General features: G+C 34.0%; 3 protein-coding genes across 5 annotated transcripts; all 3 read left to right on the top strand.

Annotated features, from left to right (window-relative positions):
• Nucleotides 1-4,776: 4,776 nt before the first annotated feature.
• LOC108202642 (phosphatidylinositol 3,4,5-trisphosphate 3-phosphatase and protein-tyrosine-phosphatase PTEN2A) lies at nucleotides 4,777-15,611 on the top strand. Of its 3 annotated transcripts, XM_064084355.1 has the most exons (14): nucleotides 4,798-4,915; nucleotides 8,373-8,396; nucleotides 8,976-9,406; nucleotides 9,819-9,920; nucleotides 10,003-10,059; nucleotides 11,390-11,455; nucleotides 12,102-12,278; nucleotides 12,409-12,495; nucleotides 12,588-12,652; nucleotides 12,819-12,895; nucleotides 13,594-13,640; nucleotides 14,317-14,447; nucleotides 14,551-14,620; nucleotides 14,795-15,611. In XM_064084355.1, exons 3-14 carry the CDS (start codon nucleotides 8,999-9,001, stop codon nucleotides 15,341-15,343), a joined length of 1,836 nt encoding a protein of 611 aa, XP_063940425.1. In that variant the 5' UTR covers nucleotides 4,798-4,915; nucleotides 8,373-8,396; nucleotides 8,976-8,998; the 3' UTR covers nucleotides 15,344-15,611. The 3 variants fall into 3 exon arrangements, with proteins under 3 accessions (XP_017226625.1, XP_063940424.1, XP_063940425.1); XM_017371136.2 differs by lacking the exon at nucleotides 8,373-8,396 and having other exon boundaries at nucleotides 4,777-4,915; XM_064084354.1 differs by lacking the exon at nucleotides 8,373-8,396 and having other exon boundaries at nucleotides 4,783-4,915; nucleotides 8,838-9,406.
• A 791-nt stretch (nucleotides 15,612-16,402) lies between these two features.
• On the top strand, nucleotides 16,403-19,845 carry LOC108200365 (vegetative cell wall protein gp1-like). The gene is made up of 7 exons (XM_017368491.2): nucleotides 16,403-16,797; nucleotides 17,457-17,561; nucleotides 17,723-17,849; nucleotides 17,974-18,045; nucleotides 18,859-18,904; nucleotides 18,993-19,488; nucleotides 19,586-19,845. The coding sequence occupies exons 1-7, from the start codon at nucleotides 16,758-16,760 to the stop codon at nucleotides 19,621-19,623; spliced, it is 924 nt and encodes a 307-aa protein (XP_017223980.1). The 5' UTR covers nucleotides 16,403-16,757; the 3' UTR covers nucleotides 19,624-19,845.
• Nucleotides 19,846-20,776: 931 nt separating this feature from the next.
• Nucleotides 20,777-23,800, top strand: LOC108202233 (cyclin-D3-1-like). The gene is made up of 4 exons (XM_017370629.2): nucleotides 20,777-22,439; nucleotides 22,612-22,810; nucleotides 22,930-23,060; nucleotides 23,492-23,800. Exons 1-4 carry the CDS (start codon nucleotides 21,966-21,968, stop codon nucleotides 23,621-23,623), a joined length of 936 nt encoding a protein of 311 aa, XP_017226118.1. The 5' UTR covers nucleotides 20,777-21,965; the 3' UTR covers nucleotides 23,624-23,800.
• Nucleotides 23,801-24,897: the final 1,097 nt, after the last annotated feature.

Raw genomic sequence — 24,897 nt, forward strand, 5'->3', positions numbered from 1 at the left:
AGCACAACAAGTCTGCAAGCCTTTTGTTAATTGCTAGAAGGCCGACGTGTATTAAAGTTTTTTAAAAAATAAAAATTAAAAATTCGGTTTTTTCATAATCGAAACCGAATTAACCGAATTATTTCGGTTCGGTTTCAGTTCGGTTTAATAGATAATTCGGTTCGGTTCGGTTTAATAAAAAATTTGTATTTCGGTTTTCGGTTATTTCGGTTCGGTTCGGTTTTGAACCGAACCGACCGAATGCTCAGCCCTAGTTTTGCCAGGTCAGGTTTTTTTATTACCGAAATTCACTTGCTCGTAACGACAAACACAATATTCAGAGAAGTTTCATTTATTCAAAAAGCTTATTATCTAATCGAAAAATATTAAAATGTCTTCGGAAGCTTAGATAATAAAACTTAATGTCCGAAAAAAATACGTCTCAACTTGTAAGACCACGCTACCTACAACAAATATAATTCATTAATAACAAAAAAATAATAATAATAAATTTAATTATTAAAATCGATATAGTTTCTCAGAAGAAGATAAATCCAAAAGTAATTTATCAAAAATGAAGATAAATAGAAAAAATAGAAAAAATTATATCTAACCAAAGGGAGACCCTTTGGCCAGGTCAGGTTCTTAGATTCGCTCGCTGTCTTAAAAAGATGTAAAATACTACTCCCTCTAGTTCTTATTATAAGTCACTGAGATCTTTTGCACACAATTCTAGGTGCTTTGACTACACACTGAAAATTATTATTTTTAAAATTTTCTTTTTCTGAATCAAAATATATATCACATATTTTGATTCAGAAAAACAAAAATTTAAAAAAAAATAATTTTAAGTCTTTGGTCAAAGTACCTAGAATTATGCGTAAAAAGTCTTGGTGCCTTATAACAAGGACCAGAGGGAGTATCCCCCCGTCCCACGAAAAACATCATCGGATTTTAAAGTAGCACGATCTAATTCAAAAATTACAAGTATACGCATATTAAGAAAGTATTAATTAAAATTTTCTCACTTGTATCTCTAATAAATGTAGGAATGTAGATTCTTATTCAATTATATACAACTTTCAAGAAGAGTAATTTTAAAATATTGTCAATATATTTGCATTGGAAACTAAAAGTAGACAAGTATCATGGGAGAAAATTTTCCTCTAGAAGAGACTTGTATTGCGGGACGAAGGGAGTATTATTTTTTATCAGGAAATTTGAAATAGTTTATCTAGTGTGTGTGGCATGAATATATGTTAAGAGATAAATTCTATGCATTTATCTTCATTTGATTGGTGTGATTGTTATATATGCAGGGGTTCCACCATTATTAAAAAAACAAAAAACAAATTAAATGAGCCAAAAATATAAAATTTGGTGCTTAGAATGTGTACATAACACACCATTAAAAAATCGAATTTGAAATAATATTGGTGTATTTTCTAATATGGTTGATGCATAATAAATATATCTTTAAATTTTATCTTACTCACTTATACTATGATTATGTAATTGTCATATTTTTTATTGTATAATATTTTAATATAGACCGATCTCAACGTTAATAGATGTTCTCGTAAATTGAAATACCGTATTGATTTAATATATTCAATGAAATTATCATAAAAGATAAAGAGCTGTTTTGAGAATCAACTCTCATGGCCACAAATTGAGAGAATTTGCACCTACTTTAAATTTCTGTGTTCTAACCATCCTTTCTCCATTTATTTAATTTTTTACGTAGGAACTCGAGCCGCTAACCTTCGGGTGCGCACCGATAAACCCATGAGCTCACGTAATAGCCTGCAAACTACGTGAACCAGATAAACCGCAATTAAGCCACAGGCTCTGGTCCAGAAGACGTAAACCGCAATCAAGCGATAGACTCTGGTTCAGAAGGCATAATCACAAATTCTCTTTTTTTGGGAGTCGTACCCATACAGTCCCCTTTTAATCAAGTGAACCAACCCTTGCATGCCGTTTCTCCATTTTGCAAATCTACATCGCTTAATAACTAATGTCATATCATTCATCGATCCTCTCTTTTATTTAATTTTTTTAATAAACCTCAATATGATCTTTTTAAGAAAATCCAGATGTCACTTTTCTCAATAAAAAATTGTCCGTATATTGGTGGCGTTTGTTACACAATTATCAATTAATATGATTGATAGTTCTGAATATTGGACTGCAGATGGATGTAAAGGTCAATTGCAATGTAGGTTGGATATTCAATGTGTTGAGCGGCTATTTGGATATTTGAAAATGAAACTCTAATTTATTTAACTCGTTCTTTGGTTCAAAATTAGGTTGTAATTGACCATTTCAGGAGTTGGCATGACTGAATTGTGATACTTCCTTGTTTTATTAAGTATGTTTTGTTTTGATAAAACCACTTTCTCGTAAAAAAAAATTGTACTTCAACATTGTAAATAATTAATTATTCACCAAGTAATTTAGTAATAAAAAGTTGGTTTTTTTGAAAATATATTCTTTCCTAAAAGAAAATAATTTTTGCATCTTAGATATATTTCAAAAAAAAAAATCTACTAATTTACATAAAATAAAAACAATAATAATACAAAATCCTAACATTTTTATTTTAAATTTAAAAAGGAAACATCTAATTAAAAATTTCAGTTATATTATAATATAATTCTTAAATATGACATCATAATTATTTCTTTCAAGCAGGGGGCGGCCTGATTCGACATTTATCATAGGATCTCAAAATTTGAAACAATCATTATTTTTAAAAGTCCATCTAAAAATAAAGACCCAACATCATCTTACACCCTAGTCACTTTGAGAAGAAATAAATAAATTTCAGGAAAATAGAATATTATTTATATTAATAAATATCAAAGTTATAAAAAGACAAAATAAAATACTAACATAAATTAAAGAAAATTTACCAAAACTATCACCGTTTCTAAGTTTTTTTAATGCGATTTTACTATCTTTTGAAAATATTTACAAAAATATTAATTGTTTAGAAAATATTTTAAAAATACGATCTGCAACTAGATGCAGCTTCAGTGTAGTTGCATACAGTACTTTTGCAAATATTTCAGAATTTTGATATTCGTGTAAAATATTTGGAAAAAAAATGTTGTATCTTTACAAAAAATGTTTTGGATTTGAATATTTATGAGAAACCCCTAAATTAAATTGATAAAATTTCATGCTTACAAAAGTAGTATTTTTTAACACTTTTAAATGGAATAATCCTTTGTCTCAATTTACATGTCCATTTTGATTTTAAAAAAGTCAAATTGACCTATCGTTAGCTTATGTTAAAAAATATTTACTTATTATATTAGAAAATAAAAATTTACATTTTAAGATAGACCAAATGTATTTCTCTAATGATATAATTTTTTCGATTTTTTTTTAATTTATATAACATATATTAATTTGAGTCAAAGGGCCTGTTTGTTTGTCTGAAGCAACTTCTGCTTTTGACTTCTACTTTTTTACTTTTCTTGATTCGTTTGTGTAAAAAAGTAGAAGCACTTTTTTTTTTGACAAAATGCAAATTCATTCCATTAAATTAAAACAAGTCTAGTCGGGACAAATCCCCAACTGACAATGCAATCAGGTTGATAAACAATAAAACGAGCTAAACAAATAGCCTCATTGTTTCCAGACTGCTTAACACACTGAATCCAAGAATTCTTGAAACTGAAAATGAATACAAAGGCTTCTCAAGTAATCCAGCCTACATCAATCCCGAAAATGATAGCTTCACAATTGACCTTCACAATAGTTCCATGGTTGTTGCGGTGTTCAGGCGACTTAAAAATTAAGTAATGAGGAACAAGAGTCCTCAAATAATGAACAACTATAATTTGTGAAAGGTGAGCACATGCGATCGCCACCGTTCCAAGCATACCCAGCTATCTACATGTCGAGAGTCAGCTATAGACATGCCGAAAGTATTAATGATACGATAAGCCAGATTTCCCAAAACTCCATCCCAATCATTCTCATTGATAACACAGAAACACATAACAACCACAACTATAACAACGCAGAACCACCCAAAAATTGGGTACTAAATCAACACACGCCAAAAGACGAGACGGGAAAACACAATTGGACCTTTGATTTCAAAAGATCTGATTTATTCAGAAAACAATCAAGCCCAAGCTCAAATCCGAAACAGATCCGAGAATAAAACTCGATTGGAATCTTCGAGGTTTAAGCAACACTCGATTTTATTGAAAAACAAAAAACTGGTAAATAGTGGAGAAGATGGGAGAGTGAAAAGGATTTGGTGGATGAAGAGGATGAATGTGAAGAATGGAGAAGTGATGACTAGTTTTGGGAGTCGACTCTCAAAACCCTAATTTGAGAGAGAATACCTCTAAGTCTTTTCTTGAACATGACCTTAGTAGAAGCACTTTTAAGAAGGAGAATGTTGGCTTCTCTCTCGCAGCTTTTTTTTCTGAACAGTTTATTAACTTATTTTGCTTCTCACTTCTGCTCCACTTTTCTAGTTTAAACAAAACGTCACTTTTTTTAAATTTACTCGAACGGTCTCAAAATATAATCAATTTGACTAATTTAAAATAAAAGTGACAGTGTGCTTGAGAGTTGAGACGGAGATGGTATTCCTCGTTTCATCCGTAATCCAAAGCACACGTTGGGGAGAAAAAAGGAAATACAAGAAAGAGGACAAAACCGATGACAATTGCAGGGCTGTTACCGCAAACATACAAAAAGAACAGGGACCAATATATAAATCCGAAAAAACCACAGGGACTTAAAAATAAATACATAAATAAACTCCAATCTGTTAGACTTTCTTTAATCGCCTCTCTTCGTTCCAATCACAATTAAACCCAAAACTCGAACGACGGCGACCGGAAAGTCTCACTCACGCCGATCGGCGCTCAGCTCCGGCGACTTCACATCTCTTATTTCAACGGTATATTATAATTCCATCACTCTTTTTTTCGTTTTTATCTTCGTTTTCGTATTAATCTGCTTATTTTATCTGTATGTAGATGTGTTTGTTTGTAGTTGAGGTTTTTGTGTGTATGAGTTGTGTTTAGCTTTACGAGATTGTAGATCGAGTGGCGAAGCGAGTTCGATATCGGAGTGTTGACTGTTTCGAGTGGTGTTTTAGGGATCGTAATCGCAATTGTTGTGCTTAGGTTAAGTACTTGTGTAGTGATCACTTCATTTAGTATCTATTAATTTTTATGTGTGCTCTGATATTGCTCGAGTGATGAGTATGCTGGAAATGAGTCGGAAAACTGAATGCTGGTGAAGTGAGTTTGATATCGTTTGTTGACTGTTTCGAGTGTTGTTTTTTGGATCGTAAATCATAATTGTTATGGTTAGGTTAAGTGTTTGTGCAGTACTCACTTCATTTTAGTATATACAGGTTAATTGTAATTTTTTTAAAATTAATTTATGTGTACTAGTGATATTGCTCAAGGATCAGTATGCTAAAAATGAGATTCAGAGAACGGAGTGCTGTGCATGTTATTTTGACTTACTCTGTTGACTGTTTGTGTTTAAAGGCGGTTTTGGAAAGAAATGCGGCAGGTCTAATTGATTGAATTGTGACCGTTGATTTAGTATATTTATTAAATATAATATTATTAGGATATTAAAGGTGTAAAACTATATTCTGTTCCCCGAAGAGAATTGTGGCAATTAATTTGAGGTATAATTTTGTATTTAAAGAGTATCTGTATATTTTGAGTGAGGTCTTACAGATATTATTTTGCAGCTGTTATTAGAGCAGGCCATTCGGGCGGGCCGGGGCGGTTCGGGCCGGTTCAGACGGTTTCCGAACCGTCACCGGTGGAACCGTAACCGGCCCGTCTAGGTCGGCGGTCCGGTCCGTGCCGGGCCGAGCTGAAGAAATTGAAAACCGGAACCGTGTTATACGAATTGTACGGGTTTGGCGGTTAAGCGAGTTAAACGGTTCGAGGCGGGTCGCGGTTTCACGGTTCCACGGGTTACACGGTTCAACATTAAAAAGGAGTTTGATAACAAGTATGGTCCTACGTGGCAGTGTGCCTAGCCTGTGTAATGTTGATTCTTTCAGTAGCTTTCTTTATTTAATATATTTAATAGTTATTTTTATAAATATATATTTAAATCTGAATGACTTAAAATTTTATATATTTAATAGTTATTTTTATTAAAAAACAAGATTAAAAATTGATAATTCATTAAATTAACATGAAAAAATTTACAATACAAATTTTTGATTAATTATATCTATATAATAATAAATGCATTTTCTTTGAAATTATTATCGATGTGTTAATATATAAACCACGTTTTTAATAAGATTCAAATCTTGTTAATAAAATAAACTATTTATTTTATTAGTTTTATAATCATAAATATATTATAGTATAATAAATGATTATATTAAAGGTAATATGCGTTAAATTAGCACACATATTCATCAACACAAAAGGCATATGAACCACGGTTCAAGCGGGTTTCCACGGTTTCACGGGTTCGCGGTTCAAGGCGGGTCAACGCGGTTTTGACGATTTTGACGTGCCGGTTCGTGGCGGTTTGCGAATCGAACATACGGGAACCATAACCGGCTCGTCGGTAATTACAGTTCGTGCTGGTTCGTGCCGGTTCGTACCCGGTACGTTAAAATACGGGCTAAATGACGGTTCGGACCGGTTCGGGCCGAGCCAAACCGCCCGAATGGCCGGCTCTAGCTGTTATGCTTAGTTTAAATGCTTGCTCAGTGGTTTATTTTATTTTGTAGAAAACTAATAACAGGTTGATTGTGATATACATATACTCTTTATAATCCTTGAATTACCACTATGCTTAGAATGAGAACTGGAGAACTAATTGCTATGCACCTTTTCTCGACTTTTCTGTTCATGTTTATATGTCGTTTTGGTCGAAAATGCGTCCAGTCGAATTGATCGAATTTCGAGCTTGTATTTTTGTTATAGTTTCAAAATGTATATAATATAATTTAAGTTTTATAAATGTAAAACTATACTCCGTCCCCTAAAAACTACATTATGTACAGTATACTAACGCCTACAAGTTAAAAAAATGGTAAACTATGAAGGAATAAATTTAAACTTGTAGTCTAAGTTCAGTCAATTTGACCAAATATTTGTCTAAAAGGACATTTAAGTAGGAACGAAGGAATTATGTTGCTATGTAGTGTTCAAGTGCACAACATTTAGTTCTTGGTTCTCATTTGAATTTAATGCTATATACTTGTGTGTATAACTTTGCTTGATGATCATATAATGTTATAATTTTTTTTTTGTGCTAAGTACTGTCCAAATAAATATAAACATGTTACAGGGTCTCAATATTGTAATTCACCTTTTGAGATAGCTGGGTTAGATTCGCCAAATCTAGAAGCTTTGAAATGAGTTACATCACCGATTGATATCCTTAGTGATTTCAGTTTATTTATTTATTGCGATTGGAACAAAGGATCGGCACATTAAAGAACGTCTAAAGGATTCGAACAAATTTTATTTATTTTGAAATCCTTATAATTTTTTATATTTCACATCGTTCTCCCCATCAGATTTGTATATATCTAATAATATACCGCCAAGTGCTGGTTTTTCTTTTCCTTGCTCTTTTTGTCATTTTGCTCGTCATAGAATATGGATAACTTCGGATAACTACATAGTAACATACATACTATTTCGTTAGATAGTTTAGGTATTATCTAGTAAGGAAGAGCGATATTTTACACCTTTGTGAAGGAAAATAATGCACACGATTCACCAATTTATAACGAAAGTACTCTATGAACATGTTATGATAATATTCATTAGCGAGTACCTAATCGTGATAAATTAGTGAATGGTTTACACTATTTTTCCTTCACGAAAGGTTTAAAATATCGCTCTTCCTTACTAGATAGTACTCACACTATTTAATTAAATAGTATTGTATATTACAATATAGTTATCCGAAGTTATTCATATTCCATGACGAGCAAAATGACAAAAAGAACAAGGAAATAAAAACCGGCACTTGGCTAATTAGATATATACAACTCTAACGGGGAGAATGATATGAAATATAAAAAACTATAAGGGTTTCAAAATAAATAAATTTGTTCCGATACTTTAGACGTTCTTTAATGTGCCAATCGGCTCAATCCTTTGTTCCAGCCGTAATAAATAGACTGAAATTGCTAAGGATATTAATCGGAGATCTAACTTATTCCAAATGGCGTCTAGATTACGCGAATCTGACTCTGCTATCTCGAAAGGTAAATTACAATATTGAGACCTTGCAGCATCTTTATATTTATCTGGACTGTGATTTTGCATAATTTGAACCTATTAATGTATATGTTTATGTGGTTGTAGTTAAGCTTTTGTAAATTTGAAATACTTCTTACCTTACAGATTTGGAGGACTGCAAATTAAGTGGTAAAATTGAGTTCAATCTTGCTAATTGACTATTTTGAGTGGTTAATAGGGATCTCAATTAGGTGTTCATGCAATAGGACAGGACCATGTCGAGCACACACACACTCTAAATGTTTTGGTTGTTGACTGGAAAATCGATATTTTTGCATGTTTGCTCAAGCTAATATAGTAATCGATCTTTTAGTTACTAATATTTGTGTTCTTTAGAGAACGGTGATACCAAATGCCGGGTTTTTTTTTTTTTTTTTTGTAGATGATCAATGTTTATAAACTGTTTCCGAACTTTATTTATTCAAGTCTGAGTACTTCATTGTATTTGCGACACGTTTCTTTTTGTAACGATCAGGGGATTTAATTGTAATAGTATAATTGCATTTTATCTGGTTTGTGATAATAAACATCTCAAAGTAATGGCTACTACTCCTTGTGAATTTGTTTCAGGTTTTATTGTGTTTACTTAGTTGCTCCATTCTGCTCCTTTTTTTGGGCTAATCTTATAGTCAGTGTTGTCTTTTGCTGCACGGGAGTGGTAAATACACATTATAGACTCAGACAGTTGCTTGTGTTATTATGTTTTAGTGTTGAGAATTACAAGGAATATAATGGAATCTGCGTCTGATGAAGTGCCAGCTACGCATCCTTCTAAAGCTCCTGAAGTACCCACTCAATCTGCGGTAGATGCAGATAATACTGTAGGATCCGAACCATCTAAGCTCTCCACTTCTGGCTTATCCACATGGGCCAAAAGTTTGAAAATTCCTGATTTGTCTGGTAAGCAAGATAGTGCAGCTGAGAAGTCACCTTTTGCTCGTTTCACTAGCGGACTTGGATTGCGGTTGTCACCAAAAGCTCCTCAGACAAATGATAATTCTGAAGGAACTTCACCATCTGCACAATCCAATTTTATTGGAACACTGACTAAAGGATTAGTTGACTCGTCTAAGAGTGCAGTCAAGGCTGTACAGGTCAAGGCTCGGCATGTTGTATCCCAAAATAAACGAAGATACCAGGTGCCTTGCATACATACACATTCTAAAAAACTTGCAAAAATTTTAAAAGAGTTTTTGGCGTACAAGTATACTGCTCATTGCTAGCTTTTTATTCTGACTGTAAGATGTTTCATTGATGGTATACCTGTATCTTTTTGTTATAGCTTTTAAGAGAAAAAGAATTACCATACCAGTGTGATGCCTGCTTTACTGGCAAATCTTTCTTCCTTTCCTATGACATACTTTTCCTTAGTGCACATCTTTTGTTATAAGAAATTAGATCCCTCTCCTCTCTAGTTCTTTCTGTTTTATTATTTGCCCTACTTTAGGTTCTAAATTGTATTTGTTTTTAAAATCAATCATCACGATATCTTAAATAAAAATAGTGTTTCAATTTATACATTTATAATATCACTATATCCTTGAAATTCAGGAAGGAGGATTTGATTTGGATATGACATATATTACGGAGAACATCATTGCTATGGGGTTCCCTGCTGGGGATATGAGCTCTGGTTTTTTTGGATATGTTGAGGTGCACAAAGAGATCATCTCCAAATCCTATTCATTTTTTATCAATCAACTAAAGTTCTTATTCTTTAAATTTTGTGATCCAGGGATTTTACAGAAATCATATGGAAGAAGTGATTAAGTTCTTTGAAACCCATCACAAGGTTTGTGTTGCCACAGTTAATTGTTATTTGTTGTTTAATTATGAAAAAGTTTTTCCATATGTAGATATGTAAAAATACAAAAATATCATGACTATCAAAACTTCAACACGTAGACCATTTTTGTTGTGTTTCAGTTCTGATCTACAGTCTGATGCCGAATTCAGTACATTGTTTTGAGTTTTGTTATGATAAATATTGTAGTTATATCTTTTGAAAATTTTGTTAACTTTCTAAATTATTTTGGGAAATATTTTTTCATGTATCCACAGAAAGTCCATTTTAAGTCATTTCATATTAAAAGAGGGTTACTAGAGTTGAGTGGTCATTCCTGTATATGCTTTGTGTGACTACTTAATGGATGTACAAAGCTGGCCCCATTATATTAAATTGTATATAAGTTTCTGTTTCTGGACTCTTCAGTTTTGCCTTCACACCTGTGTCGACCGGACATAACATGGATGTGTATATAAGTTTTGAGTCGGATCCTTCATATATATATACCAAGCACCTCTTCTTGAAGCTATCTAGGTTAGAATGATTTACAAGGGCCTGAGAACAACTTGTTTTAAATTGTGATGTCCATAGATGACTATTTTCATGTTATCAATTTGATTAATGCTATATATATGAACTATATTATCATGTATATGTTTATTGGTACAAGACACTATTTTACAAAATGTTGAATAGCTGAAAGATATGTATAATTTCACTTATGTTAAGGTTTTATGCCGAATGGACCCATATCAGATTTTGGATCCAGATCCACGAATCCTAAATTTTTGCATAACTAAGTATCTGCAGTCTGCACCCATACCTGCCACTTATATCTGCACCCATGTCCGGCAGACATACCTGAGTCCAGGTAACATTGATCCAAGTTGCGCTGCACTCATACCCTTACTAGTTTCTAAAAAAACCCACCCTCTTTTTTCTTTCTGATCTTCATGTATATGTTTTATAACCAGACAATGTTGTAGGCACACTGTTCCATTTTTATCGAGGGGTATAAGTCTCAGCTCAACTAGGGGTGGCAATATCAGACACGACCCGAACCCGACCCGAACTTGCAACCCGATTTACTGAGACAAAACCCGAAAGTGACCCGAAAATCACCGGAATGACCCGAAATGGACCCGAAATTAGAATTTTACTTCTAAAAACTTCATTTTTCAGTTTTATTCAATTTTTAGTAATTTTAACTTGACACGAACTGTTACCCGAAATTGCCACCCCTAAGCCCAACTAACTTATTGAGTAGAATTTGATTGTATTTGTTTTAATTTTATATATCAGTATCATTTATCTACAATCAACTTTATGTGTGTAGGATAAATACAAGGTGTACAATCTTTGTTCTGAGAGGCTGTATGATGCATCCCTGTTTGAAGGAAAGGTAAACAACATGCTTCCCATGAGTTTGAATATTAGATGCTCATCTTATTTTTAGAGTCTTTTTGCATTCAAAAGATGATACTTGCAAAAGACCAGAGATCTATTGACTGGTTAGTCCCTATAAAATTTATCAAAAAATCGAATTATAAACTAAAATTATCATTTTATTTCTATTTTGATTTTTTTTTTTTCGATGGACCCTTGTGATTCTTAATGACCACTCTCTTTGGTCAGAAAGTCAAGTTAAATGCTGATCGACGATGTGCAGTTGCATTATCATCTCGACTCCCTATGTAATTATGGCTGCTTACAAGACTTGAATTGTTGCACAACTCATCAGATGTAGCAAATTATCGTTTTCTCAGAATCTGGTTTTACTTCAAGATGATATTATAGCGGGAATTCGATAGCACTCATTCAATGAAGAGCTCAGTATAACCGGTTGAAATGTTAATCCCACATGATTAGTTGTAACTTGCAGTATATATCTTAACACGGGCGACACTGTGATAGCTATCATTCTCTGTAGTAACTACTTTATGATCTTGTTGAGTTCTCTCATCAAAGCTTTAGCGCGCTAATATTTTATCTGACAGTTGATGCTTTTGCATGTCAGTTTCTTGTATCTGATGTTTTACTTCCCGCAGGTTGCTAGCTTTCCATTTGATGATCATAACTGCCCTCCTATCCAACTTATAATATCATTTTGTAAAAGTGCCTACTCTTGGCTTAAGGAGGATATTGAAAATGTTGTAGTAGTGCACTGTAAAGCTGGAATGGCCAGAACTGGTTTAATGATTTCTAGTCTGCTTTTGTATCTGAAGGTAACAATCATGAGTTAAATGTAATGTTAAACATTAATGTTAAAGTCTCTTTTAAGTTATTAGTACTTGATATATGAAACTAATTAAGTTCAATATTTTGTGTTACTTCCTATGTTTCTGCTCTGCTCAGTTCTTTCCTACAGCAGAGGAGTCTATTGACTATTATAACCAGAAAAGATGTTTCGACTCAAAGGGCCTTGTTCTTCCTAGTCAGATCGTCAGTATATCCTTTTTTTACCCTATTGTTCTGATGTTATCGGTGCAGCATTTTTGACATTTAACTTACAAATTCATATTTCTCAATCATAGAGGTATGTGAAATATTTCGAACGAATCTTGACATACTTCAATGGAGAAGATCAGCCTGGTCGTAGGTATACTTCTCATTTCTTACCCATCTCTTCTAGTACAATTTTCTATCTTTCTTGTTTAGATTTAGAAATTTTGTAGATCTCAGCTTTTGTTTTTGAGTTGCACTGCCACATTCTTATTCAGTTTGTATCAATCATCTGTTCATTGTCTTGAACAACATTTCTACAGGTGTATGCTTAGGGGTTTCCGCATTCACAGGTGCCCTTATTGGATTAGGCCCTCCATTACCGTCTCCAATCATAATGGTGTGCTGTTATGTTTTGTCCTTTGTGTTTCTCTTTAATAATGAAATGTTCTTCATATACTCCAGACGTGTGTGTGTGTATATATATATATATCTAATGTTTCTCTTCTCTGATCAGCAAACTAAAAACTGACCAGGTCCAATTATTATGCAGCATTTGACAAATCATTTGATTTCATTGTATGCATAATCTGACAATCATATCATGTATTGTTGTAAAGATAAAAAATTATGCATAATATCCATAAGTTTGTAGATGTGTTCCCTATTACAGTATATATATATATTTTTTACTATGAGTTACGGACGATTACCTTGGGCGAAAGTGTGTACTTAAGAGTTCGCTCCAGGAGGGTGATATGCATAAAGGAAAGCAAAATGAGGACAGAAGATGATATAGGCATTAGAGCAGTGAATCATGTGACATATTAAACTGAGTCAAATCTATTACGTAGGAAATATAGAGTCACTACTCACTAGCATGAATATTTATTTAGTATTCCTTGATGAATATTCATGCAATAATCCTTTCGCTGCTGCAGTTGAGGCACCTGACTGCAACTAAATGTCTATTTCAGTTGTTTATAAAGTTCTTAGCCGTGATTTACAATCTAAAATTGCAGGAAGTATGCCCGCTTAGCTGCTTATATTTGTCAATAGTTTTGACGAACTGCTGAATTGGTTTGATACTCTCTGCAGGTGTTCTATTTTCTACCAAAAAACATCCAAGAACCAAAGATCTTTCGGTAGGTGTACTCTGTACTCGGAGACAATTATATATAGTCAGTCAACACCTCTCGGCTACTTCCTTTATAATGAGATTTGAATTATATCTTTTGTTGGTCCTCTATTAATTAAGTGTTACTACTATTCCTTCCGAGTTCAAATCTAAAGTTACTAAGATGAGTGATAAAGTCACAATGAATCTGTATCTACAGTTATATGCTTATTTAGTCGAAATAATATAATGCTAATAAATATTAAATCCGACATCAGCCCAGTTGGATGATCGGTCCCACCTACCGAGGCTAAATATCAAATAGGTTTTGCTATTTTATCAATGTTTAAGACTGTAAGCACTAATTGACATCGATGTGGTATGCAAAATATAATTTTTCTTGATCTATGGACTGATGATGTCATTTGCAAAAGATATCTAATTAATTGGTCACATTGCTAAAACTGTGATAATTCAACTCCGTAACATGTTGTATAAAGTATAATTATGCATTGAAATCCCAGATACATTATGAAGTAATTAGGTTATTCTAATCATGTTAAGAGTTTTATGCTAGTAAAACTAAGGTATCGTTGAGGTTTTTATTATTAATTAAATTCTCTCCATCTCCTCTCTCTACACACACACACACATTCCAGTATTCTAATTGTGTCAATTGTTTTCTTCTTTCGATTGACAACTAGCCTGAAGATTATTGGTTTAGTGCCCCAAAAAAAGGGGTTATGGTCTTTGCTTTGCCAGGGGAGCCTGGACTGACAGAATTGGCAGGAGATTTCAAAATTCATTTTCATGATGGTCAAGGAGACTTCTACTGGTAAGTCCCTTGTCCACTGGTCATAAAATAGCACATAAAGAATTATACACAAACATCTCTCTAGTGTTGTCGCCTAACGGTTAATAATCGTTTTCTTTTTCAGCTGGTTAAACACAACAATGATTGAAAACAGAAAAGTTCTCACCACAAATGATCTTGATGGGTTTGACAAGGTAGACTGGGTTTATACAAATATATATTTTTCGCGACTTCGGGTTTACATAAATATGTATATTTGAGCGACTTCTAAAACTTATTCATAAGTTAGGTTTAAAAATACGAGAAATCATACTATTGTATTTAAAGTACACCTAGTGCTTATGTTTTTGATTGTGGTGTATGCACAGAGAAAACTGCCATCGCCAGGTTTTCAATTAGAGGTTGTACTGGTGGATTACAATGGTGCTACTCCAAATGTTCCGGTGGGGGCTCAGACAGAGACAGAAACTTCTGCCAACGGCCTTGCTGGAAGGCAAGGTACAGATCATGCATCTACTGATGGAGCCATTGGCGCAACTGCAGCGCCACAGCTGGCCAAAGACTCTGGAAGCAGTGAGAAGGATGATGATGTGTTCTCTGACAATGAGGCCGAGGGAGCTAATTCTTCAAAAACCAGACAGGCCAGAGTAGCTTCCGAGGCTGCCACAACTGATACTAACACTAAATCTGGTTCTCACGCACATACCAAATCAGACCAGGTCTCCAGTTTGTCTAATGATACTGAGAAACTATCACTGGGGAAGACTGATACTAACGAGTCAAAGAAGGCTGCTGATGGAGCTGTGTCTGGCCTCGGAACGTCCATCCCGGTTGGAGAGGTAAGTGAGTTTAAGGCTATGGCAGCTGATGCTTCTGTTTTCACATTTGGCGATGAAGATGATTATGGAAGTGATTAAACTTGGGTGAACCCTAAAAATAATCTGCAATACAGAAGTGACTGTACATAAGTGGCTTGTGAAGATGAAATGGAGTTTTTCAGTTCATTTTATTAATTTCTTTTTATATAGTCCTAGCCTTGGGGCTGTTTCTTTGCTGTTATATAATCAAATGGCAGCTGGACGTGGATGTGGAAGCTATAAAGCCATTATCTTCATACAGCAAAGATATTGTAACTTATTTTCAGTTTCTTTCTCAAGAAAAAATTTCAGCAATCTTGTGATATAACGTTGGCGTTAGATTTATGTTAATGATCTTGTTAGACACAAGAGGTCTAATGTTAAGTTGAAGGCATTACTGTTTGCGGTTGACCATATAGAGAAGATGAAATTCTGTGTAGGTGATAAAATTAGAATACAGTACTTTGGGTTAAAGAGATGGAATTCTACAGTGGAAGAGCTAAGGCCAGGGCATAGGATGTCATTGAGTTGGAAAAAAGCATCAGACCTACACTCAAATTTTGATTTATTTTTTCGAAATCAAATTTTGAATTAAAAATTAGTCTCGACAGGAATTTATTATAAATCCCTTCTTTAAAAGCTCATGTCAAATTTCCTAATACAAATTTTTTTCGAAAAGGGTAATTTGAAGGTCGATCTCATTTTATAAAACATTTATATCACTCGAATTGAAGCTCTTTTTTATAATAGATACGGCTCTAGGCGATCAATTTTCTCTTTTTTTTTTTTTTTTTTTTTAAAACAAGGCGATCAATTTTCGTAATAATATATTTTTATTTTATAAAAAATAAAATAAACAAATCCGAACAGTATCAATATTAAGATAATAATCGCCTCAATTTTTGAACATAATTTTAGATTAAAAAAAATACATATTTTTATATATTATTTCTTTTTCTTAACAAAAATATATCTATATTAAATTTTTATTTAAAATAAATCTGAAAATTTAATATTAAAAATATATTTTTTATATAAAATTACGTTAAAAAGAGGCTATTATTTTGGGACATACCAATTTCCGATAACTTTTTTAAACGGTACCCCAGTGCAATGATGATAGCAACGTTGTGTGGGGCAAACACAGCTGAGCTGAGGTGTTGGGAAGTTCCCGACCCTTGTTGTTTCTAAGATCCGCTGAAGTGTCTGCACACCTTCCATTACGCGTCTCCATAAACCCTTCTCATCATATTTATACACACAACTTTTCTACTACTTAAACAGCAAGATGGTAGCTTGTAGTCTTGTAGATATTAGTATTACCAATTTTACAGCTTTTCTTGAAATTGCATTTTCCCGATTTCTTTTTTTAAAAAATTTTATAATTTAAGTTTTGAGGGGTTTTAGTGGTGATAAGAAAGAGCTGGGAGAGAGACAGAGAGAGGGAGAGAGAGATTGGTTGATTGTGCGGTGTATGGCGAGTGGTATTCATGGCCATGTTCTTGAAGTCACTGGTAATAAACCCCTCTTCTCTTCTTTCTTCTTCTTTGGTTTTTACTTATTTATAACAATGTATGTGAGTATGTAAATACGTTTATGTTTGTACATTAGCTGATTTTGTGGATTAATTTAGAGATAATGCTAGTTTTAGTTGTGAGAGGGAGAGGGAGAGGGAGGGGAGAAAGAGCTTATTTGTTGATTCTGTGGAGAGAGGGAGAGAGAGAATGAGAGGGAGGGAGGGGGGGGGGGGGTAAGGGAGGGAGAGAGAGAGCTTATTTTGTAGATTCTTTGGAGAGAGAGAGGGAGAGCTTAAATTGTTGATCCTTTGGGGAAATTGGCATAATGATAGTAGTTGGGTGTACAAAGCTGAAAGATATGGGTTTTATATGCAAGTGTGTGTTATGTTTATGTATGTACATTAACTTATTTTGTTGATTATTTCCGGGATTATGGATAATGCTAGTTTTTCGGTGTACAAATTTGAAAGATGCAGACTTTAATATGTAGATGCGTGATAGTTTGTGTTTATTTGCTGATTGAATTTGGGATAATGCTAGTTTTCCGTTTTACAAAGTTGAAAGATACAGACTTTGTATATGGGTGATTGTGTGGTCGCTGCAAGTTTATTTATACACATTTGCTGACATAGAGTTTTAACCTGGGATATTGCTAGTTGTTGGATGTACCAAGTTGAAAGATACAGAATGGATTTCGAGACAAGACCCTTACGTTTGCCTTGAATATGCTAGTTCCAAGTTCCGCACCAGGACTTGTAAAGGTTCATTTCTATCCCTTTCTCGAAATTTGTGGGTAAATTTATGCTTTAATGATGATTATCCATGTTTCTGCTGTTTAAGTTTGCATAAATCCTTAAGTATATGTTGCTGTGGCTTTTAAATACAAATTAAGAGTTTGAATTGTGGTTTATTGGTTTTGTAGATGGAGGAAAAAACCCCACTTTCCAAGAGAAATTCGTGTTCACCCTAATTGAAGGATTGAGAGAGCTGAGTGTGGTTGTCTGGAATAGTAATACAATTACTTACGATGAATTGATCGGTAGCACAAAGTAAGCGCCTATTATAAGATAATTAACTTGGTGTTCTTAAATTATCTGTTCTATTTAAAACAGGGACCGCTCGTTACGTACTTGTTATTTCAAGTTATCTGACTTAGGGTTGCTCTTCCTCTAGGGTTCAATTGCAGAAGGTTCTGTCTCAAGGATATGATGACAGTCCCTGGACACTGAATACTAAAACTGGCAGGTACTACTTCTACTCCATTATCTACTATCCTTCATCCATGGTCTTCTTTAGTTATCTCTTGCATTCACTAGTCATGTCAGCTGCTCCAGTTTCAAGGTGCGAATTTTGAAGGACCTCGAATTTCTTTTGTTGTGATATATTTGCTTCATAACTCTTTGCAACATATAAATGCTTGACTTGGTATATGTCATATATGTCTCTGAAATTAATATGGTGTTTATGGAGTGAATTCATAGCATAAAACATTTGTACTAATATTGTTAGCTTACGTGGAAGTAATCCACTTCTTTGGTTTTACCTTGTGTTGTACTGCTCACAAAGGTTTTATAATTCCAGAATATTGCACTCTTTGTCTTATAAGTAATATGCATATCTGTTTTTCATATATTTGGGATGCATTTGTTTTAGTTTATATGGTCTTCTAACATGTATTTGAAGCACAAGGCAAAGTTATTAGTGTGAAGATATGTTAGTATGGATTTCAGGCTGAGATAATATAACGAAGGCTGGGTTGGTAGCTAGTTTGTATGAGGGAATATTATTGACCCGGTTATACTTTCTACGAGATGTTAAAACATGTTTCTGTTGCACTCCCCTGTTTTAAAGTTTGTCACCGACTCACTGGTATAAAGTTCTGAAATATGTATTGGAGCTGGACATGGTACCATAGGCCCAAGTGAAGAGTTCATGAAACATAGCTTTTAGAATTCTGACTGTATCTTTTGTCTTGGTATACTTGATATGTTTCCTTTTTGATGTGAAATGATGTTTTTAACAGAATTGAAGGCATTTAAATTTATTTATCATTCTCAGGTATGCAGGAGAGGTTCGACTCATAATGCACTATGCAAATGCAAATGTAAGTTCCACGTGATTGTGACATGCCTTCTTTTGAGTATCAAGTTTTTCTGTTTATAACTGAAGTATAATTTTTAATCTTCGTGCAGTCACAAAAGCAACCAAAGACTTATGCTCCATCTGCTCCACCATATGCAGCACCGTCTGTGCTATCAGACTACGCTTACTCGCGACCAACTTCCTACCCTGCCCCACCATCTTCAACACCTCCATACCCTCAACCATCATCATCCCCTTATCCGCCACCGTCGTCCGCATCTCCGTACCTGCCATCGTTGTCCACATATCCGTACCCACCACCATCTTCAGCATCCCTGTACCCTCTGCCATCTTCAGCATCCCTGTACCCTCCGCCATCTTCATCATCTCCGTACCCACCATCAAAATCAGCAGCCCTTTACCCGCCACAAGCCTCGGCGTACCCCAATCCATCTAATATTTCACATCAACATGATTCAGCTCCATATCCTCCTCAACCATATCCGCCACCTTCTGTATATCCTCCTCAACCATATCCATCACCTTCTGTATATCCCCCTCAACCATATCCACCACCAGCACAATCCTCAAGCCAATATCCCCCAGGTATCTATTTATTCACATCGAGCATGCAGAGTGTATACTCCACAATTTCATCATGTTGGGTAATAATTTTTTATTTTTTCATAATATGTTCAAGCAGATCCATCGTATACAGGAACCTATCCTCCACCATATTAAGGCTCAATAATCCTCGAGTGGAATGAAGAACAAAAATATCATCCTCAGGCCTTGTCACTGAGTCATCCACTTCAAATGAAAACATGATGCAAGATTAGCAGAATCCTTAAATCCCATGAAACTTCAGTTAGATTAAGTTTGTGTTGTGTAACATCAAATGCTTGTCTGGTATATAATTTCCTTTTTTTTAGTTAATTGTATAATTTGAGTGTTCTTGAGCAACTTCCTCCATAGCATGGGTATATTCTTAGTATTTGGCTATTTGCCATTAGACCAAAAATTTTTAGTTTGTTTTTTTGCTTGCTTACTGTCAATTACAAATTACAAAATCCAAAATGCTCAAGCTTAGACCATCCGAAATTTTAACCCAAGAAGGGTTTAACAAGGATTTGTATACATACTCACATTTGGGGAGTTATGTTTGTATATAGTCAACCAAATGACATCAAATTCCGAAGGGTGTGACGGGATTAATTAAAATAATATTATAATAATTTACTAGAATTTAATGAATTTTTACATGTTTGGTACTTCCTCTGTCACTCTCATTTGTTTACAGTTTTTTCACACTGCTCGACACGCATTTTAAGGCGCGTATAAAACATAGTTCTACAGCTTATTTCTAAATTTGTTTTTTTTTAATAAAAATTTAAACATCAAATTTTTATTCATAATAAAAAAAAGTTCAAAATAATTTATCAAATTACATTTTACAAACGCATAAGAATGCGTGCCGAGCTCCGTCCCCAATGTAAAGAAATGACTCCAATGAGGGGACGGAAGAAATACTAACTAGAGTTAATTGTGAAATACATTTATTTGATTATAAGTAATTGTATTGTATTATCTAAATTCTTTTGTGGTATGTTATATTGAACTTTTTGGTTCAGTTATGTCTATTTTGATTTATTATTATGTAAGATTTTAAAAGGCGCAAACTAAAAAAGATATAATATATTTGAGTATTAATTAAAGTGACATGGCATAGATTTTCAATTTTATTTTAATTTTTTAATTTAATAAAAAAAATGTTAAAACAAGTCCGACATGTTTAGTTAATATATGTATTCCCGCTAAAATATATCCGCGACGAAAATGGCCCGACATGTTTTGTTAATATATATATTCCTGCTAAAATATATCCACGAATGCACCGTATAACTACCTAAAATTTAGATCAAAAGGTGATACATTTGATAATGACAATGATGAAGATAATTTGAAGATATATTATGATGGAATTAATTATAATGATCGAATGTCATTTTGTTTTAACGAAGTTTATTATCTCCTTCTCTTCAAAAAAAATAAATTAAAAATAGTGGGATGTAACTGTATAATTTTATGACGGTTTTGTACATTAGGACATTTCATTTAAACAATTATATATTATTCCCGTCACATAAATCTTTTTCACCAAATACTCTTTCATTGAAGATACTGAATTTTTTCCTAAAAATCTAAATAGTACTCCATTAGTTAATATCTAACGATATTGTTTATTCACCTTTCAATCATGATCACTGTATCGAATTCAATATTCTCGCTTCCCGTATTTTCCATAAAAAATTATTATAAAATTTATAACCTTCGATATCTATAGTATCAACAGCTGTACAAGGTACGGAGATTTACCATCCACTCGTGATCTTTCAGATATGACCATTTTATTCTAACTACACTTTTTAGATAATCTCAAATACAATCATACCATATTAGTACCATTTTTTTAAAGCGGATTTATGTCCGGATCATGAAATTTCAACCCGTTAAATAAAAAATTACGAGACTTAAATATAAATATATTACGAGACTTAAATATAAAAGTATATTAGTATTTCATTTTCGTTTCCGTTAACCAGGTTGGAATCCCGTGATCCGATTCATACTTTGTGTGAGTATGTTTGTCTCTGACTTTGAATGGAGTCATAATACTTGGTTTTTTCATCCATGCAGATGAGGTTCCATTGAGCCAAGTCTAGTTATATGACAAAATATGCAAACTATCACATTCATACTTATTTAATTCATTTGTTCTCTAAGGAGAACTTTTCTTGGGCTCCAGCTACTACTAGATTGTGTCTTTTTACATATTCACCCCCACCATCCAACAAAAATCTTAAAAATTCAGTATAAAATAAAATCCCAAAAGAATAAAGTACTAAGTGGGATATGAAGTTCTTTTGCTCTTTGAGTCTTGCATTTATATAGCCATCTTATTTTCTTCTCTCCTCACAATTTTACACAAAGGAGAAAGAGAAAACTCATTGGTTTGACAATGAAGTGATCACCTTTCTTTTCTCTTTTTGTCCATTGTTGTGAGGTGACAAAGATTAAAAAAGATGGTTCCTTTAGAACTAAACAATGATCATTCTCATCCCCAACAAGAAACTCAAGGCTTCTCTCTTGAATCTCTTATTTGTGAAGAGAATCTAGAGGCATTTGAGAGCTTTGAAGAAGAGGCTAATGAAAAAGAGTGCAACTTTGATCTTGTGGAGAAGGATTTATCTTGGGAAGATGAGGAGTTTGTGTCTTTGTTTCATAGAGAAAAACAAACTCATGTTTTTCCTGAAGAAATTGATCATTCATTGGTTGTGGCTAGGAGAAGGGCTATTGAGTGGATGTTGAAAGTCAAAGCACATTTTGGGTTTTCTTGTCTTACTATACTTTTGGCCATTAATTACTTTGACAGGTTTCTATGCAGTTTTCAAGTTGAGAAAAATAAGCCATGGATGAAGCATGTTGCTGCAGTGGCTTGTGTTTGTTTGGCTGCAAAAATTGAGGAGACCCTGGTTCCTCCTCTTCCTGATCTTCAGGTATGTGCATTTTTTATGTCGAAAACACGAAAAAGTATGTGCATTGGTTTGGATTGTATAAGTACTTTGTTTCATGTAATGATGGTATAGAATGAATGTTACATTTATAATGAAATAGTATCCATGCTTGATAGGTGTATTTATTAGTTATTGTTTCTTGATTTTTCATTAGGTGATTTCTGATCATATGTTTAAGGCCAAAACGATTCGACAAATGGAGCTTCTTGTTTTGTCGACTCTCCAGTGGAGAATGAATACAGTGACCCCGTTTTCGTTTCTTGATCCTATAGTAAGAAGGCTTGGCTTAAAAAGTGATCTGCATTGTGTTATTTTCAAGAAATGTGAAGCTCTGTTTCTCTCTGCAGTATCTGGTAATGCTAAAGTCTTTATTGAACCACATCCTTTTGGCATAAAACAAAAAAGAAACAGGCAATGTTGATTGGTCTTCGTACGTTTTAGTTTTTACTAATGTTTATCATTATAATTGTAGATGGAAGATTCGTACGTTATCTACCATCGGTTTTGGCCACTTCTGCATTGCTTCACGTTATTCGTCAAGTAGAGCCCTTAAATGCGGTTAATTATCAAAATCAGCTTTTTAATGTTCTCAAATCCTCCAAGGTTAGTTCAATTTCATAGTCTTTCTAATTGTCTGTCTTCTCATTCATATTGTTTCTTCAATTGTAAGTTCATCTTTGATGGAAATAAAATCCGTCAAATGTATCGAGTGATGGCATGGAAGTATATTACAATCAGTTATCGTGTTAATGACTATAAATGTATACGATTCACCGCCCACTGACCTATCATCATTCGGTACCCGCCTTCTGGTCCCATCATTATACGTTATACGATCTAATAAAGATTTTTTTATCTCTTGCATTATTAAATTTTGACACCATATTATACGCTATACAATTTAACGTAGATTTGTTTTATCTTATGCATTATTAAATTTTGATACCATATTATACGCTTCAATTTCTAACGAAGAATGTTTTAAAGATAAAAGTTCTCTACCGTTATTGATCATTGAAACTATTTTTGTTTAGGAGAACATTAGCGGATGTTATGAACTCATTGGGAACATTTCAACCACTTGCTCGATTGATCAAAAGAAGTCTCGCAAGCGCAATTCTGAAGAAATGCAAGACACCAAAAATGAGACCATTGATGTCTTCTAGTTTTTAAAGTTCAAACAACTTTCTCGAGTCATCAATTTTGTTTTTGCATGTTAGCTGAACTTGTTTTTTTTTTTCTTTGTTTTTTTTACAAATTTGGATTTTGGGATTTATATCTATAATGGAATACAATATGTTTGGACTGTTTGCGATCTTGATTGAGGGTGATTTGTAGTTATAATTTTATCAAGCTTTCATCGCTTGCTGCTAATGTCTTTACGGCTGCTGTTTTGGTTATACTCAAGCCGGGACGTATGCAGAAACAGTCTCTTTACTCTCCAAGAGTAGAGGAAAGGTTAAATCTATATTCTTCCCAACTCCTGTTCTGTGAGCGGGATACACTAGATTGTTTTATTTTACTTGATACTATCAGACTATTTGATTGCTGTTTTGAGTGTTTGATAAATGTACATTGTCCCGGATTTGGGTATTTAGGGGGAAACATGGTGGACTTGCTCTCTGTAGATTAAAAGAGTCTCGCGGACAATGTGTTAAAATGGGCTCTCTTGAATTCCAATCAAATGTTCTTATTTTCTTCGTATTCTGCATAAGAAGTTACTTGTATGTGTTATAGTTGGGTTGAAAGTAGCAGCTGGTGATCTAAGAGATGAATTTAGACTCATTATGCACTCCTTAGTATCAACAGGTATGTTTGGGAGTTTCTTTGTTGGTCGAAAAACAACTCTAAGCCGCCTCGGACGGATTTGGTCTGACAACTGTGCTTGCAGTGAACATTACAGGAAAAAGTACCTTCTCTTATGATACTTGCTAGAGCTGTAATTCGAGTCGGGCGGCTCGCGAGCTCGCCCGACCCGAGAGCTCGCCCAGCTCGAACTCTTTGAACCGGGCTCTGCTCAGCTCGACTCGCTAAACGAGCCGAATTCGGGCAAAGGTTCCGGCTCGTTTAATTAGACGAGCCAACTCGACTCGACTCGTGAAATTAAAAGAATCGAATTTGGGTAGAGGTTTAGGCTCGACTATGTGTAAAATTATATGAGCTGGTTTGCTCGACTCGTTAAACCGTCTCGTTTAGCTAAAAAAGCCGACTCGACTCGACTCATGAAATTAAACAAGTCAAGTTCGGGCAAAAGTTTAGACTCGATTAGCTAAACTAGCTGACTCCACTAAAATCGATTAAAATTGGCTCGAATTAGGCTCGGCTTGCTCGACACGAATTACACTCCCAATACTTGCAATGATCACAGGGTTAAATGACAATTAGGTCACTGAACTCACTACAAACTTTTAGTTGGGTCATCTAACTCGAAAAGCGGCTT

Source organism: Daucus carota, chromosome 9, assembly GCF_001625215.2.
Source record: "Daucus carota subsp. sativus chromosome 9, DH1 v3.0, whole genome shotgun sequence".
Classification (NCBI taxonomy): domain Eukaryota; kingdom Viridiplantae; phylum Streptophyta; class Magnoliopsida; order Apiales; family Apiaceae; genus Daucus; species Daucus carota.